The 19516-nt window shown below is 38.8% G+C and overlaps 1 protein-coding gene across 33 annotated transcripts in view; it reads right to left on the reverse strand.

The window, feature by feature from the left end:
- Nrxn3 (neurexin 3) overlaps window positions 1–19516 on the reverse strand; it is a 1553154-nt gene that overhangs the window by 1049974 nt on the left and 483664 nt on the right. For all 33 annotated transcript variants that reach the window (XM_040743341.1, XM_040743340.1, XM_040743342.1 and 30 more), the window contains one exon: window positions 1691–2129. In XM_040743341.1, coding sequence (XP_040599275.1) covers window positions 1691–2129 — 439 coding nt within the window. The remainder of the gene's footprint in view (window positions 1–1690; window positions 2130–19516) is intronic.

Genomic DNA, 19516 nt, shown 5'->3' on the forward strand with positions numbered 1-19516 from the left:
TGAGTTTCTGCCCTCAGTGAAATGGAATTCTGTGCAAAATAAACCCTCTTCTCTCCAACTTTCCATTGCCATGATGGTTCATCACAGCAATAGAAACCAAACCTAAAAAGTACAACTAGAAAAGGCAATTTGTGATGGGAATAACCAAAAATAAATATGTGCTGTCTTTCTGTATACTAGTTTTCTTGGAACACCAGTGAGTCCCTGCTAAGTCATAGCAAGGTCATTGTAAACACACATAAAACTCTTCAACCATAACACACTTCCACACATTTTCTTAATCACCAGCAGGGTTTTATAGACAACTCTGAGAAAGTGTTCTAGTGCTGCCCCAGATGGCATTTTATTGATAAACTTAAGAAAGACAGGGAGAAATTTAGCCACTAGAGAAATTATTTTTGTGTGTTTTTCTTTAAAAAAAATCACTAACTGTTCATTCTTGTTCAACAAGCACATTTAATTTGAAGCCTCTTAGTTCTAACCAGATTTTAGACAATCAATAGAGAAAACTACTGGGCAGTAAAACATCCAAGGCCACAATCTGCCACTGACAGCTTTCTGCATAGACCCCATCCAGATCTTCCTGAGGGCAGCATCACTAATCTCTGCCACCCCCCTAGCTGGAGAATTACACACAAAAAAAATCTGGCTTTCAATGGAAGCACGGCCATTTCTGTTTTGTTTTGTTTTCTTTTTTTGTGGAGGGGGTCTCTTGCTTTGTAATATTAGTCAAGGAAACCTAGACATAAAAACTCCCAGATCAAGACTTCAGTGTGCTCACAGAAGTAATCTATACAACTACAAGCAAATGAAGCTAAAACCAGCCTTGTTGTATAAGTGCTACCCAGATGAGGAATCAGGAAATGAGCCTGAAATCCAGATGCTATACTAGTCCTCTTGGGGGAACACCCTTACTAATAACACAGAATATGACCATCATGGCCAGAGGGTCCTTAGAAAGCCAGGCAGACTGTTCAGGCATTCAGAACCACAGATTTTCTATTGCTGCTACCCCCAACACTCTTTGTTAGTCTTCCAGAGTAGCTATGTACTGCCTGGGGCTAGTTTGTTTGATCTGCAGCTACAGAAACAAACAAAGCCATTTAAACCAAACGTAAAAGGTTATGAAGAGGAATGGGGAGTTAGTGAGGTCTGAGCAGAAGAGTGAAATATGGGCTTTCACACCAAAGGAAAGCTTTAAATTGAACATGACTTCAGGAAAAATCAATTTGCTGTTTCCTTTCTTGTCATAATTCCTCCCTGCAACATGACTGTTGCCAATTAATTGAAGGGCTATCATTGCATAAACTCTTGCAATGGAGCTTATCCCACAGAGTAATCACATAATGCAACATCTGTGATGTCACAGTCAGTTTCCATGGTGATAAGAGAGAAGAGAAGAAAGGGTGAGGGTATGACATGCTATAACAGTCCCTGGGGTAGGAACATAAACACTACTTAGAAAGTCACTCATGGTGCTAGGGTCTTAGAACTATCATTAAAAGCATTGGGCAGAATGATAGAAGAGCTAACACTGCAAGAAACCCACAAAACAGGCATCTCATCCATAAATACCAATTTATAACAGCCATTAGAGAGACTTGTGGAGGACAGCTGAGCTTACAAGTGATTATTATAGCAAATACATAAAGTCTGCTTTCATCTATTCTCAGTCCTCAGCCTTCTTTACCTGATCTGCCATCACGCTGAATGTCCACGTGGTACCATTCCCCATCATTGGCTTTCTTCTGAGTGGCCTTCACTTTGATGGTGCCTGAGCCCATGTCAAGTAACAAATACAGGTTGCCATCAAGAAGTTCCACAGCAAAGAAGTCAACTTTTGTGTTCTTTTGGCTCCGGACATCTTTTCTTTCTTGGGGCTTGCCATGAGTGAAGAGAATCAGGCCATTGGGTTCAGTGGTGCGGAAGTCAAAGGAGATAGAGCCCATGCGTTTGGTGTTCCACTTGGGCAAGCTGATGTAAGCCTCTGGGGTCTCAAAGTTGATGGGGTCCAGAGTGGCCACATTTTCACATTTGAACACAACTTCACCATAGATTTTCATCTTGGTGTCCCCAATCCGGGCCAAGCGAGACAGCTCTAGACGGATGTCATTATTCTTATAAACAACCTGTCAAAAGCCAAACAAAATTGCCATATGAATCAATCTTGCAAACAGTGTCAATACATCACTCGTTGCACATCCAGGAAAAGGGTCTGAAGTGTCTTCAGGACATAATGGTCTGAAACAACATGTGAAACAAAAGACTCATCCAAAAAATCACCCCAAGAAATGTCTGGGGTATCTGCAAGCTCAGAGTAAGTTTCTGCATTGCTACTGTGTACCTTTGGTCTTTCTCCTTGTAGCCAGTTCCTGAATGTCATAAAATTATCAGTATGAGTTTATGAACAAAATTCAAGAGACACTGAGTTTTGGATGCAAAATACAAATATATTTACTAAAGTACCCTTGGTAAAAAGGCCACAGACAACCTTAATTGACTGTTGATAATAGAGGACATACCTCTATAAGGGAATATGATGTTGCCTTTTAAAATTAAGTATTGCTTCTGATTTTTATATGAGTCCTTCCAAGTCATGTGTTAAGTGGAGTTAGAGGCAGGGCAAAGTGATAATTTCCTTACCACTGTATGAAAATGGAGAGTCTTAAAAACATAGGTTATAGAAGTATAAAGTATGTTTGCAATATTCAGGACTGGGAGACTTACATTTTCATAATAGCCACATGTTTTGTTTGATTATTCAAAACTACGTGGACATGCTGCCTTTAAGGATGGTTGATTGACTGGACCTAAAGAGACTGCTTACTGGGTCAAGTGCTTGCCACACAAGTGTAAGTATTCAACTTTGAAACTTAGATCCCATTTAAAGCTGAATGTCATAGTGTACATCTGTGATCCCCCAAGCTTCTATGGCAGGACAAGAGGTAGAGGCAGGAGAACCCCCTGAATTTCATGAACTGGGTAACCTGGCATATGCAATAGCAAACAAGTCACTGAGTCTCAGCCTAGGTGGAAGTTGAAGAACGTCTAAAGTTGTCCTCTCATCTCCACACACATGCTGCGGCATGAGCATGTCTTATTCATACATTTACACATATCACAAACACTCTAAAGATTTTTGTAGAGCCGGGCGGTGGTGGTGCACGCCTTTAATCCCAGCACTCGGGAGGCAGAGGCAGGTGGATCTCTGCGAGTTCAAGGTCAGGCTGAACCGACAGCCTCCAAAACAATACAGAGAAACCCTGTCTCATAAAAACCAAAAAAAAAAAAGATTTTTGTAAATGGTTGAGGGCTATGAGTGTTAGGAGGAGGGTGTGGGTTTTTATTTTATAATCACATTGAATATGCCCCTAAAACAGAGGCAAAAGGAGATACACCAAGTTAGTAAGTTGGGGATGTTTACTTATATGAGAATTGATATTTTCAGAAAAGTTAGTTTATACCAGAGATTAATTTGGTACATCAGGGTACATATAAGAGATACATCAGAGATTTCTGTCCCTGTGTTCTCCCCAAGGTACAGTCTATTTCCACATGGTCATGGCCACAGTCTCAAACAGAGTGGGTGAGTGGGAGAAGAAAGTGAGGATATCAACTAAAAGTGAAAAAGTCTGTTATAACTTTCAAAACTTGGACTAATCCATGATAACACAGAGATTAACATAGACTTCCCCCAAATATTTAAACATCTTTATTCTTATTAGCATTTATCTCTTTATATGAACTCCCCCCTGGGGTGTGTGTGTGTGTGTGTGTGTGTGTGCACATGCTCTTCTATACAAGTACAAGTGCATATGGAGATCAGAAGATAACCACAGGAATTGGTCCTCATTTTCTACCTTATTTGAAACAAGGCCTCCTTTTTGCTGCTGTTTATCTGGTCTGTGAGTTTCCAGAGATTATTCTGTCTGTCTCTATCTCACCAAAAGCATATGCAAATTACATATGTACACCAATGCTTTCCAGTTTATGTGGGTTCAGGGGAGTCTAAGCACAGGTCCTCACACTTGCACAGCAAGGATTTTAAAAAGGTGAGCCATCTCTCTAGCTCTAGAACTGATTTTTCTTTTGAGTAGAATTCCTGGATTATCTTCAGTGATCCAATTTTTGAGTGACATCACATCCATAAAATAATGCCAATCACAGCAAATGGAAGGGAAAAGATGGGAAAGGTATGCAACTTTGGCAAATTTCTGTTTATTTCCTGGGTATCAATGCCAGTTGAAGAGAAAGCTGATTTGTGAGGAAAAAAGACTTAAGAGATGAGAAGCACTTAGAGATGGCATGCAGGAAGTGTACAAAGGTCTCAGCTAGTTGGGGGTGGTTTTGGAAGTTACTGTTAATCTTACATCATCCTCTGCACACTCCTGTCTAATTACACTTTCAGTAAAGCAACAAGGCTTTGGAGCCAAAATTGGCCTCACCATCCACTCTATTGCAGTGGGAATTAATTTGATGGGTCATTTTTATACATATCATTGGATATACATTCTGTAATATCCAACTAGAGACTGTTTCTCTTCTCTAACCTGTCACCAGGCAATAATCAAGCAGAGCTCTTGACTTTAAACACATACAGCCAGTGTGGTCTACAAATATGACAAAGCTTTGGAAATTCTTCACCTATTATGTAACCTTGACAGTGGATCTAACTGTAGTCAATACTGTTGAGAATAGTAATGATTTTTAACACTTATAAGATACCTAATAACAAATTCTATAATAAAGGCTTATCATCTACCAATCAGACACTAGCCATTTAACAAACCTCGAGTCATTCCTTCATTTTATAGACACAGAAAGTAGCTAAGGAACCAGCTTAGAGGCATAATGCTGCTACAGGTAGAGTAGAATTCAAATTCAGCATTTATTCCAGAATTCATGAGCAGCACTGCCCACATATTTACTAGTACTGCCACCCTCACTCAGGAAGCTTCTTATTGATATTTTAGAAAATCATATATGATTAGCTTCCCAGTTCAAAAGCTGAATTTCTTATTTTGGTTGCACCAGACTGGCCATGAACAAAGAAGAGCACAGCAGGATACTCAAGCCACCACTAAAATAAACATATTCTAAAAGAAACAATCAGAGTTTGACTGGCAGTGTCTCCTTTCTTATCCCCAGTGTGATCTCCGTATGGGAACCAAGCTCTGCCTTGCTCTGTATCTGAATGAAATACCTTTGACTTCTCCTTGTAAAATCTATTAGTGGGCAGCTATAACTCATCCAAAAGAGAAAAAGAAGGCTTGGCTCCCTGAACTGTAAATAGAAAGCTCAAGCAGCTGTCCTCACAGTGATCCAAGACAGAAAGTAAAAAGTCAAAGGCCTTTTAAATGACTATGAAGTCAAACTCTTCCATGGGAAGGATACATCGGTGAGTCTGGAACTGACAATGATAAGTAGAAGGCAGATTTCTGAAGAGATGATCAGGAAAATCATGGGCAGAACATGGCCGGTGACTTCTGTCAAAGCCTCTTGGTAGGCAAGCATGCTATCATAGCCCGAAAATTGCTTGTGTATGCATGTAGCATTTCTTCAATGGTAGAAAAAAAAAACATTATCTTCCTTTGCTGACAATTAAGTACCCTTTCTGAATATCAATTTTATTCATCTCCTCTACCTCTTGATTGCAGCAGTGTTGGAACTCTACTGACAAGTGGCTCCAAAGTTAGAATAACTACTACCAAGAAGAAAGGAACAGGAGGGCAATGGTCTAGCAGCCCTGAGACACTCAACTGACTAGCTCTACTGCTCTCATTGTCCCCTCCCCTCCTACATATACTCTAAGCAGAACCATGCCACATCTTGGCAGAAAAATACTGATGCCTTGGGTGTGTGCACTAGGGCATGAAACAGAAAGCCCAGCCAGACCTTTGTCCAAGGTGAATTAACATTGGTACACTGTTGCCTGGAAAATCTGGCTCTCGTTTAAACAAGTGTCCCCTACTGATGGACTGAACTCAAAAAGTGCCATCAAGTGACAGAAATCATCCTTGCTTGATAAGCTACCCTGGCAAGAAGCAATTAAAAACAAAGTAGAAATGGTGCCCCATGGGGGAAGATGTCACACAGCCTGAGAGACAGAGTATAGGGATGACAAGTTGACCTTAACTGTCCCACCCATGGATTTGTAAGGACTACTGTTTGTACTTACAGCTTATGTTTAGGAGACCAGCTGGGGAAAGAACTAAGAACAAAGACTTAGGATGAAGACAAAATATCTTTGAACATATATATATAGTTCCCTCTATGATCATTATACAGATGCATATAGACAAACTATGGGTGTGAGAGCAATATAATTATAGTAGTTATCATCTACTGATAATCTACAATGTGCCAGGCTCTTTGAAAAACACTGGCATACATTCTTATATATCATATACAATATATAGCCCAAATTATTGATATTATTCTCAGATGCTGAGGAAGGTAAATACTAGACCATGGTCATATAACCGAGGAAGCACATAACCAGGACTTGATTCGCTATCTCTCTTCTTGTACTGGGATAAGGGTATACTCCAGAAATGGTCAATTTTAGACTCTTTACTAGGCCAAATATACACATAAAGCAGAAATCCCTCAGTAGTATATAAAATTTATCTTAACACCCAAAGTTCCTTGTACCTACTAGGATCCCTCTCAAGCAGCCTGTCAGGGTCATCTTGGAAACATCTCTGTGGATCATGTATTAGTAAGACTCTATTTTTGCTCATCTGGTCTTTTGGACTGCAGTTTTTCTCTCTTCTCCAAGGTATGGAAATAGCACCCCCTTCCTGGGACCTCCATCCAAAGTCAACCTGCACCTTTCTACCTATGCTGATCTCACCTTTTGACAAATCAAAACCCTTCTGTTGCCATTAAGTGATGAAACTTTTTGCCCTACTGCCTCATATTTTTACCTGTATATGCTGAACTTTAAAATTAAACTCCTTCATGATTACTGAGTAGTAAGGCAGATATTTAAGAATTCACCAAACGTTCTCCCTCATAGAAGTATTTTCTTCTCCCCTTCCAACTCATCTTTGGCCATACTGAATTTCCTATGAACACGTTTACATATGATATGTTGTTAATTCTGCACCTCCAGTTCTCTAACAAAAAAACTTGAAGGAATGAAGTAATGCATGCCCTGATGGCACTAGGAACTATTTATACTGCCAAATACTAGGGGTTAAAATACTTATCCTTTCTTTTATCTTGATTGTCAGCCACCTTTAGTCATCTGTGGGTTCATATATGGGACAATTTTAGTAAACTAACCTAGTTGGCTTTAAGATCAAATCATTTATAGGTGTGCATGGGACTTAGCCACTATGCTCCACTGTGTTGATCCAGGTCATTGGAGGGTATTTGAAAGTGAGGCCATCAGAGATACTCTGAGGCATTAAGAAGTACAAATTTGGTGGTGAAGAAGCTAGTCATCAGGATACCTTAATTGTAGCAATGCTAACTACCAATCTCAACACAGTGTTTCTGCTTTATTTCTACACGTGGAGCCTCTAAGAAACTAAGACAAAGATAGTTTAGTCACTATTCCAATTTAATTCTTTTAAGAATAGATAATGATGAAATGATCTTTTGGTCTCTATCTTCCAAAATGCCACAGCTGTTTTGGAGAAAACTTTTGAGCTAATCTCATTATTATGTGACATTCCTTGGGGTAAAGAAACAAATAAATGACTAAGAAGAACTGCAAAGTAATCCTGGTTCTGGGGTCTCCACAGAATCACACAGCCTACTATTTCTGTCCCTTTCCTTTCTGTGCTCTGGCAATTGATGATTTTGGTTGGTCAGCTATGGTTTCTCCTTCCACTAAACAGCCTTCTCCTCATCTGTTACTTAAAACAATTAGTTATGTTGCTATAAAATAAGTTCAGTCTGATCTTCCCAATAAATCTCAAATACCTTATAAGCAAAAATGTAAATAAACAAAAATACACATTATACCTTTTAAAGTCAAACTTTTGCTAAATTAGTTACTAGACTCAAGTTGCAGTATAGGGCCATTGATAATATCATGTATTAAGGAGTACCCTTAGCATTAGTTAAGTATGTGATTTGACTCATACTAGAGACAATGGATAATATAGTTGGCAAATCCTACTTTAAAGGATTATAAGAAATACATTAGATAATGTTACTCTATATGAAATGACTTACCATAGTTTCTGCTTCTTAGTGAGTATTCCCTAAGTATTATTTTCTGTGAAAAGTTATAAATTAGATCAAGAGACAGGCAATCTTTGCATGGAGCCATTAGAAAGGAAAGATCTTTGTCACAGGGTAAGTCTTAAATGTATTGTCAGCCCCAAAGGCAGGATTATAGTTAATGATACACTTGATTTAACAAGCACCTGAATTAAATATTTTTGCATAAAATAAATTATGTATATTAATCATTTAATGTGATATTTATCACATGCCATATGATACATACATAGTGGCTGCTCTCTCTCTCATACTCACACAGATTTGAGACTGATTATGGTTAACATCATTTTCTATCACATTGTACTAACTGACCAAACCCTGACAGTGAAGTCCAAGCACAAATGTGGCAGCAGATGGTCCTCTTAGCTTCCAAAGTCAGAAGAACCTAATATTTGGCATGGCCAAGACCACATCTGCAACTACAGTCTTTCTAACAGGGGTCAATAAACTCACTCTGCCTGCTGAGAAGCAGCTGACATCCAACCAGGGACTCAAAATCCCAGCTGTTACATACTGTAGTGCTTGCTATTTACATGCTTTAGATTTTGATACCATTGGTCAGGATTTCCCAAATATTAAAATAATAAGTAAAAAACAAACATCAAAACCCATAATAATGGAATGAAAACTTAGTTTCAGACATACAAGGCAGGAGCCAGAAAAAAGTCTCAATTCTAGAGCTCAAAATAGAGGGTAAAAAAAAGATTCTAGCTAAACTTGAAACCAGAAGAATACTGTTGACAAGTAACTAAATATCTTCTAAATGCTGTGTGATCTAGTAGGCTATAGATAAAATGAAACACATCTACAAGCTGAGTCCCAGTAAGACCAACCAGCTGTGTGCTCTGATCCATCTGTGAGCATTTGGCTAGGAAAAGATCAAAGGGACACAGGGACTATTGTAATGACAGACAAGCTGATGCTGAATAGAGAAGTACTACTATAAAAGTCATTCTGAATAAAGCTACCCCAGTCGTGTTGACCTGCATGCACAGAAAAGGAGAAGAGATGGGGAGAGAGTGAGAACTGTGGATCAGGCCCCATGGATCTACCCCCACAAACCAAAGAATTACAATGTCAGCCAAAGTGCCTCACTATGCAAATCAGTCTTACATGTATTCCAGTTAAATGCAGACTTACACACTAATTTGCCTGATAGAGTCACAATGGCACAGCAAACCCTCCCATCTCTTCGATCCACAAAGATGCTCCTCTAGCCTCCATACTGGAGGATGGAATTCCTTAGTAACTGATGTCATTACATTTACTTTATCATTCCCATTCAACCCAGAGGAAGCCTTGGAACTCTTCTCAATGTAATGCTCATGAAATTAATAGGAACTATTCTCTACATTTATCATCTAACACAAAATGCAACTTAATAAAATTATCCTCGTATATTAAAGTACTACAAAGAAAACAATCAGTTTAAAGGTTTTAAGTAACCCTTAGCTCTTGACCATGGAGGATACAGGGAGCACAAGAACAACCATCATCAACAGGATGGGGGAGGCTTAGTATGGAGATATTTTCAGAATCAGAACTACAGTGAGATATATTTGTCTCTCTGATTGATGCTCAAGGGCATGTGATTAGAAACTTGATGCAAATTGGATCTTCCCTGTGTTTTCCAGGAATGACACTGTTAAAATCCTTAAATCATGAGATTCATAAATAGAAACAGTACATTCCTGATGTCATCATCAATGCATCCCCAAGAATTAGCAAAATCCCTGGTACATAGTAGGGAGTCGGTACACATCCATTCTTATGTCTTGTCTTTTCCTATGCACTGAGCAGACATACCCAGTGGATGCCTAAACTCCCTTCTACCTTAGAATATTTGATTAGGGCACAGGCCATACTGGAGTAAAAGTTTCATGTCATAGAGCAGAGAAACTAAAATCAGGTAAGTAGGCGGTACCTGGTTTTCAAAGGCTCTAAAAATACTTAAATTATGCAACTGATGATAAAAGAGGGACCTATTAGAGCATAAAGGAAGTCTTCAACAGTTTGATTAGAAAGGTGATGAAACTGAAATGGTGGCTTCCGGAATTACAAGGAATATACTATGTTATTTTTATACCAAAGTCTAGAAATGTCTCTAATTACCACAGGTTTTCTTTAACAAAACTTTTCCAATGGTTCTTTGCCAATTTAAGATTAAATGAAGATTTTTAAAACTTATATATACCTGCCTCTCTAGTTCCTAATTCATTGTCATATCAACAAATGATGCATTTTATCCAAATCATTATCACAGAGATTGGTCTTACTTGGTTTTTCTGGATAATTGCTATTGACCATATGACTCATGGTTTAAGTTATTCCTCCTTGGGAACATTCCAGTGTCCCTATTCATTACATGGCCATTAGCAGTCCAGCTCCCTTCTCAGCTGCCCCATGGCTCCATGCTATAACTGCTATTGTCTGTCTCTCCTGGTAAACTAACATCTTCTCAAGCATGCATTTCCTTTCTATGTCTGAAATCACTTTACATAAAATACATATATACATGATAAAGTAGGGGTATATGGAGAGTACAAAAAAACAAGTACACAGGACTACTTGTTACTCACCTCCAAGATAGTACTCACCATAATCAAGAAAGAAACCTCTAGGTTAATTCTACCTAACAACAAGTGATGAGACTGTAGAGCACTAAAGACTTGCAGACAGGTAGAAAGCATCTGATGGTACCACTAAATATTTAGTTACATTTCCACCAGTGTATATGCCAAAGAAATGTGCTATAAGGTTGCCTATATGCAAATTTCTCTACTCTAGAGTGGAAGTTGTTATTATCTTATATGCCTTGGCAAAACACTAATGGAAAAATGGAAAAAACTCATAGATTATATCAAGATCTTCTAAGACATTAGCTGCCAAAAGATTAGCACAAACCCTGCCTTCCACTCTGGAGCATGCTAAAGGGTCATGATACAACAACAAACCATGGCCTTGTCATCCACATGTGAATGTCTTGACATGATGCCTCAGAGCGATTACCTTCTGTATCTAAAGCCAAAGAGCAGAAATCAATCCCAGAAATGAAGCTTTTGGCTGTAACTTCTAGCTGCTGACTGTCTGCAGCTAAAGTGAAAAGAGAGGTAGATGACAAGAGATGTGGCAACCAGAATTTGGGAACAGAGATTATATGAAAAGTCTGAAGGCAGAAGGGTGTAAAATTCTATTAAAAGATTTAATGGAACAGATTCCTCAAAGAGTCTGGAAGATTTGATCAAAAACAACAACAGCATACAAGACAGTCAAGTATTCCAAGCAGTGTAGATGAAAAAGCAGCTGCTTCAGAACCATGGATAGCACAGTAGTTGGTTCTTTTTGTTGTTGTTGATGTTTATTTCTTTATAATTTTGTTTGTTTGTTTGTTTGTTTTTGCCAAGAATGGTTGACCTATGGCAGAATTTCTAGTAGTGGGTGTTAACAAGACACAGTCATACAACAAATCCCTTTCTTGAATATTACACATAGACCAGAGCTTTGGTGCTTCTTTGTGACTGAGCAGCATCCAATATGGGTCTGCCTGTCAAAAGCAATTACAAACTATTTCTTATCTGGTTGCCTAAATAGTTCTGCTTCTAGCCTAATGAACATCCTAATCAGATGGCTTTTCAAACTGGTCCAAAGAGGCACCTCTATAATTGGTAGAAGATATGGGAAAAACAGTGGGAAAATACAACATGCTGGCAGGTAACTGATAACAGAATTATCTCCAATCTGGTGCAGAAGACAGCAAATGAGAATTGGGTCCAGTTGACAAGACAGACAAAAATACTAAGGTTTTTTTCTTCTGAGAACAGTTCTTTACTCTTCATTAACTTTACACTAAAAAGTCATTTGACAAATACTCCCACCTTCCTTATGAATTTCCTTTCAAGGTGGCAATCAATTTTAATCTTTTATTTGTTATTCATTTATTTTGACCATATTTTCCTTTCCCACACTCCTCCTAGGCTCCTAGATACTTCCCACTTCTCTCCTCATACAATTTCATGTTCTCTCAGAAAGACAAAAAAGAAAAAGAAAAAAACATGATCTTAGCCTGAACTCACCTGTGACTTTATATTACTTTTTTCTAAATCTGCAGAGAACCTAATAACCACTAGATGTCTCTTATGCTATGCACAACCTACCTAAAATCAATTTCACTACCAGCTACACAAATCACATTCAAAGACATCCTTCCAAACATTGACTCTCAGCCGTCTAGTATAATTCCTGCAGTGACTCCTTCCTTTGCTTTATTTGTTAAACCTCCTCTATAGTATTTCAATAGAAATTTAAGGCAGGGTATCACTGGTTAAATTAAGCATCTTTATAGTTATATAAAACAGATAGAGATAGTGAACAAAACAGTTGAATAGGAATATTTGGGGAAATATTTCTCAAGAAGCCAGGATTCCTAAAGAGGTTCAAAATTTATTATCAGTTTCAAAATCCATTAACAGTTTTAATATAGATAGAGAAGCCACCATAGCTCAGTTTAAATTCAAATTTTTGCATACCCTGGGAGCTTGGGCTCTTGGAGTCAATGCAATAGGAACAGCAAGCAATTAATTTCACATGTCAAATTTGAGTAATTAAGAGTGACTGCCTAGGAAATGAAGAAGGAAAGACTTATGCTGAGATCAATAGGCAACACCTCTTACAAGAGGTACTTGCAGAACCTCAATTATTGTACTAGCTCTATCCAGGGTCCTGGGTGTGGGATGGTTCTTGATGAGGCAGGGTGGTTAGTAGCTAACCTGAACAGAGGGCTTCCTTATTGCTCAGTTGTTAGTGTTTTACATATAATAAATTATTTAATCCTGATTGGGAAAATAATTAAGCCAAACAGCACAATAGTATTGACAGTAAATGGAAGCACTATTAAAACCCTCTGGAATATAAGTATAACTTGGAACTTTTCAAAATTACCTAGGGTAAAATGTCACAATATTTGTTCATCACAATTGAAAGGCATGTAAAATATAGTTTATATATCATATTCTAAAATTAAACTATCTAGGTTCACTTTGTTACTGTGTAACAAATTTCTTCAACTCTGAAGTGGGACATTGTTGTATATTTCCCCAAAAGTTTTTTTATAAAGATTAAAATTGTTTAGCCAGCATACATAGACCAGTTCCTGGTGCACTGCAACAATCTATGGCAACAATCTATGACTATCATTTTCATTTTACAGCAAGAGAAAATGTAGGAATTTCAAACACTGCTTATACATCTAGGATTATGCCAGGATTAGGTCATGGAATCAGAATGGAAATTAAAGAGAATCTGCCTTCACAGTGTGCTACTGAACAATTACTAATACCCTGTAACATACAGTAAATTGAGGTTTCTTTAAGATTATTCCCTCCCTCAGAGAGTGGACTTAAACCAAGGAGACACTGGAAAAATTAATTGCTTCTTCCCATGCCACAGTTGACATGTTACAACCAAGTTGCTCTGAATGAAGACACACAGGCAGGGTCTCCACTGGACCCATCTCCTTCATGGATTTTAAGAGAACTGCAAAGGTGATGAAGAAATTACAAAGTGACTGCAACCCAATTTCAAATACAAAAATAATTTTAAGAAAGTGGAAATCCCTGCTCTGACCTTGCATGGTGGCTCACTAAATCCCATAGGACTCTCCTGATGTCATCTCAACTTCTCTGTCAGAGACCAACTACACCCTTTGTGACTTTCCTCATGGAACAGATGGCCAGAGCTACTGTTGGACACAAAAGAGTGAGTACCAGGCCAGCTGAGCACACCTGTTCCCACAGACCAGGACGACTGTCCACTCACAAAAGCCAGCTGATAGGAATTGGCTGCCACTGATTCCTTGTCCAGAACTCAGACTGGATCTTCCTGTTACTCATAAGCTCCTCAGTCAGTATAATTAATGTTTTATTTTCATAATGAGAACTGGGAATGTTGCCATACACATCTGTTCAGGGGCATTTGGGTGACCTAAATCAGACCTTTCCTGACAACAGCCTCTGGCTTATTTCAAATGGGCCATCACTTTGTTTACTTATGGGGTATGCTGGCAAAAATATCCCTAGGAGATCAAATACTTGAAGTCTGTAAAGGGGAAAGACATCTGCCTTTGAAAGAGTCTGAATAATGGTCCTCAAGTATGTCAGATTCTAAGTGCTGAAACCTGCAAATGTTCTCTTATTTGGGATAAAAACGTCTTTGTAGATATGATCCTGTAATTTCCAGATGGGCCCTAATGGCATCAGCTGTATCCCTTTAGGAGGGAGGCAAAGGTATATTACACATACAGAGATGGAAGACAATCTGAAGATGTGGTACAGACTGAAAGAATGCGGCCATGAGTGAAGGAATGCTGACAGGTACCAGCCAACATGGATGAAAGGAAAGGACTGATTTAGACTCTACGGGAGCAGACTTCTGCTAGCCCCATTGATTTCAGTACAGTGAAACTAACCTTGGACCTCAGAAATGTGATAAAATGAATACATTTTTGGTGTTTCAGTACTCCAGACTGTGGTTGTTTGTTACCAAAACCATACAACATTAACACACTCTCTGTTCTTTCCCTATTTCCCGCTAAATGTGGACTCGTGATAAATCCCCAGAGCATGGCCTATTTCCATTGGTGTTTGCTATCCATGCACTGCTCAGTTTTGTAGAAGAAGAACTAAGTTAGAATTGAAAAGTCCTTCTAGCCCTATTAATAGCAAGAATTCACAATTCTGTTGCAACCAGTCTTTGAAATGTTAAACCACTATGAAAATGTAGCTTCTTGGTTTTGGCTCCTCGACTTTATGAAGCATAATTTCATGCAGTACACATAAGACATGACAAAAGAAAAACTCAAGCAAAAGAAACCAATCCAAAGTCAGTTGTGTTTATGATGAGAGGGGAGAATGGCAGAATGTACTAGGAAGTTTTAAGAGGTAAAGCTTGCATGGCTTATTGATTTGTTGAAGGCCCAATGATCACTATGCTCTCAGATCACTATGCTGTTCTCCTGTGTTAATGTACCCAGTTCTGCATCTGACCCTAATGACTGATTTGTTGGGGCCTAGAACTTTAACACACTTCATGTGCCTCACCGCAGCCATCTCATTTTACAGGAAAGAAATCAGGCTTAGCAAGCTCCAGGGACCTGTTCAAACTCACAAGACTTTTAGTTGACCACATTCATATAATACACTGTTGTGGGATATTATTTTAACTGGGCAAAGATATGTTATATTTGTTTATGCTAAAGAATATTACTTTACCTATGTAAAGGTGTGTTATATTTATTTTTGTTGCATTTGTTTAATTATGTAAAGAAATGTTGTATTTGTTTCACCTTGCCTGCCAAAGGCACCTGATTGGTTTAATAAAGAGCAGAACATCCAAAATCTAGACAGAAGAGTGATTGACAAGGTTGACAAGCAGAGAAAATAAACAGAAGAAGAAATCTCAAATAAGAGAGAAGAGAATGAGGAGAAAGAGAGGGAGCAAGAAGCCAGGCAGTCAGCAGACAGCCACCAGCCAGACATACACAAGAAGTAGTGAAAGTAAGATATACAGAAGGAAATAAAAAAATCCCCGAGGCCTCACCCTTAATCCTAGCACATGGGAGGCAGAGGCTGGTGGATCTCAGTGAAGTGAATTTGAGGCCAGCCTGGTCTACACAGCCTGTTCCAGGACAGCCAGGATTGTTAGACAGAGAAACCCTATCTCACAGAAAAAAGAAAACAGAAAAAGTCCTGAGGCAAAAGGTAGATAAACAGAAACAGGTTAAGTTAAAAGAGCTAGCCACAAATGAGTCCGTGCTGGGATGAGCATTTATAACTAATAAGAGGTCTCCATGTCATGATTTGGGAGTTGGCTGGTGTCCCAAAAGGAAAAGTCTGGAATAATGAACTCTGAAGGTCCTTGTGCTCTGTGGCTGGTTTTTGCATTCTAATACTAATTTCTGAAAACATGCTTTCTTCAACTATTTGCTCTCATGGTTTCTGAAGGCTTGTCTTCAACTTGGGGTTTCTATGATCTCAAACAAAACCTCATCACAATACCTAGATTGATGCAACCTTGACTGAGTATCACTCCATTTCCCTCATGAAACTGGAGTACTAGTCACCAGGTAGAACTCCTGGCACTATCTAACTGGGGCAAAGCAAAGCCAAGGGAACAGGGAAATGTCCTAAGAGGAATCAAAAATTATGAAAACCTACTCCTGCCTTGCCTCCTAAATTTCAAGAGTTTATTTTAGGTGTACATGGAAATAGACAATAAGGAAAAAGTCATTAATGGCTTCTAAGGAGGTGTGTATTTCCTTAAGTGTTACACCTAAAGGAAATAGAGCATGTTTCTACCTGTGAATAAAGTTGAGCAACACCTATTGGAATTCGAAGTCCCAAATTTCTCCAAGTATATTCCCTAGAACTTTCACAGGGTTAAACCTAAAGGGTCAATGTGTCCCACTCTCCTACAGGGCCATTTACTGGCCATACTATTGTCTAAAGTTTCTTTTTTCCAAGCGAAAAGTGAATCTCCAGGTTCTTGCCTGACATAATGATGCAGTTTTCTGACCATTAGGTATCACTTGTATGTGCTACAACTCTAGAACTGAGGATAGCAAAGAAAAATGCTATCCTCTGTCCCTGCCTTTTGATGGACTTTCTGGGAGAAAAATGCTATTAGATGGCCTGCTGCACCCGAAAGACTATTAGAACCTTATAGGACTCTCTTTACCTTGTATGATTGTAGAAAAATGAAAAAAAAGTCAACAGAAAATTCGACAAGTATATTTCTGGAACTCAGGTAAATGAAAGGGAAGACATCAAATTGCATTCTATAAAAAACCACAATCTATAGCTTGTTTTGATTCTAAATAATGAAAAGCAAGAACGGAATGTGACAATGGACAAATCAAAACACTTTCTTTTATCTCTTTGGCTTCTGTCCCTGGCTTCAAGTTGACTGCATGGCTAAAGTATATTGTTCCATGAGAACCCAATAAAAGAATTTTATTTTACAGATGACAGAGAGAAGAATTCTTCTCACCTCTCTGCAGTATTCAAAAGCAGTTAACTTGGTTGCTCCCCCAAAAAAGAATAACGTTTAACTCCCGAGTAAACAGTTCTGAAACAGCATTATTATTGTCCTATAATTTTAATTTTAAAAAGCAATAGCCTTTACAGTTCTCAGAATATAGATAAAAACTGCTACTTTTCCATATCCTGAAAACCCTCAATTCTTGGGTTTAATCACTGAACACTTTCCAAGGAACTCTTGATGGCTAATTTTCTACTTCAAACATCCTCTTCTTTTCCAGATTCCTTAAAATTGGGCGTTCCCCAAGCATCTTATGAAAGCCATCTTTCCATTTTACTACCATCTTCCACTGAGAATTCTATTCACTCATGCATTCATACATCATCCCTGGAAACCAAACCCTTGGGCCCCAAATGTGAAGTAAGTGGCATTCCAAAAGTGAGCACAGTGGCCCTGCAGGCTTAGTTCTGTGAAAGTTCCAGGGAGAAAGATCCTTGGAGAAACTTGGGACTTTGAACTTCCTCAGGTGTTACTCAACTTTATTTATGGGTAGAAACATGCCCTATTCCCTTTAGGTGTATACACCTTCTTTCAGACACTTCATGCCTCTTAATTTCACACTTTACAACACTTCAGATGTATACACCCTGTCAACTTACAACTAAAAGCAATCTGTAGATCCTCAAACCTGTCTAGAACCCAACCACCAATTCTCCTGACCTCATTATTTCTTGTCATGGTCACTCAAGTTCAAATAATTGTAATTCATATTAACCACCCCCTTGTTCCTACTCATTCATCCAGATTCAATCTGTTTCTGGACACATTGATATACCCACCATGTTTCTCATTAATTTTCTGAATTCACTTCCTGTTGAAACATCTATCTCTACCTGCATTGTAATTATTCAAGTTAACTCTAAGGGAAGGCTGACTAAATACTCAGCTCTATAATTATGAAATGGTTCCTGGCTTTCTGAAGTTTACACTATATCAGAGACATTACATGGGTAATGTGGAGCACTCCCTGACCAGCAGGAAAGACTACCACCAGACAAGGATTCTTCCCAAATCACGCTTTATTGGAGCCTCTTGGTTGAAGGGAGAGCAGGAAGCGAGGGACCCCGAACAAAGACTGCAGCTGCTTATATAGGAGCTGAGGCAGCGTGCAACTGTCCTATTGGTCGAGCACCCCTGGCAGCCACCTCAGGCTCCCTGATTGGCCCAGCATGCTGAAGACACTGAGCATGCTCGAGCTGGTGATTCTGGTTATGACCCTATATGGAGCTGTTTACTCCAGCCCTGCAGGGGCCCAGTGCCATCTTGGAATGGCGGCCACACCTCATGGCTCCCTGCAGGGTAAGCACATATAGACAGTGGTGCTAGGGGAAAAAACTATGTAGGATATAATTCCCTGGATATAGAAATGGTCAACTCAGCCCTAGGGAAGAGGAAGTCTCACACTGATTAGTAAAGTATAGCTGCTTAATGTTTCCTAACTTGAACTTCAGTGTCACAGTTCTTCAATGAATCAAGCACTCCTTTACTAAGCTCTTTAAGTTCATTTCTAGGGAAATACCAGACAAAGGAAATGCCAGGAAAACATACGCTAGTAAGAGCACTGATACATTATGTTATTTGGCAGAAATGTCTTTCCATTTAGATTAATTGTCTGCAGAAGGCACATATTCATGAATAGCCTGGGAATGTGAAGAGTGGTGTCCGTATGACTATTAAATGGAATATAAATAGCTTCCATCCTCTTTGTTGCCAGGAATCATGTGGTCTTATGATAGTTATGAAACTTCTTTTACAGGATGGCCTCCTCTTCCTCCCCCTTCTTCACTCCTTTCCATTCTCCACTCCCTCCTTTCCTTTCTGCCCTCTCCATTATCTAATACTCTGTCTTTTTTCTACAAGTGACTTATTATCTACCCATTTACCTGTGAGACCCATAGACCTTTTTATTTCTCCTCTTTCCTTTCCTATAAAATCTTTAAAGTCTTCTTTGTCGCTAAGGTATGTGAACAGTTGTGTCTATCTTCCTTCTTGTCACTCTCTTAGTTCAACTATTCACCATTCTTTATTGAATTAAAACATGTTCTTTTGATTAGCATTCTAGCTCCTCTCTTTTACTCTACTCCAATGAGCCCTATTCCTTTCATTCCCTATTACTCCACTTTGCTCAGATTAGCCAGTCTGTTTATGAATATTTCAATTCAACCATGTGTACAATATTGTG

The sequence above is a fragment of the Mesocricetus auratus genome, unplaced genomic scaffold (assembly GCF_017639785.1).
Source record: "Mesocricetus auratus isolate SY011 unplaced genomic scaffold, BCM_Maur_2.0 Super-Scaffold_15014, whole genome shotgun sequence".
In the NCBI taxonomy this organism is placed as follows: domain Eukaryota; kingdom Metazoa; phylum Chordata; class Mammalia; order Rodentia; family Cricetidae; genus Mesocricetus; species Mesocricetus auratus.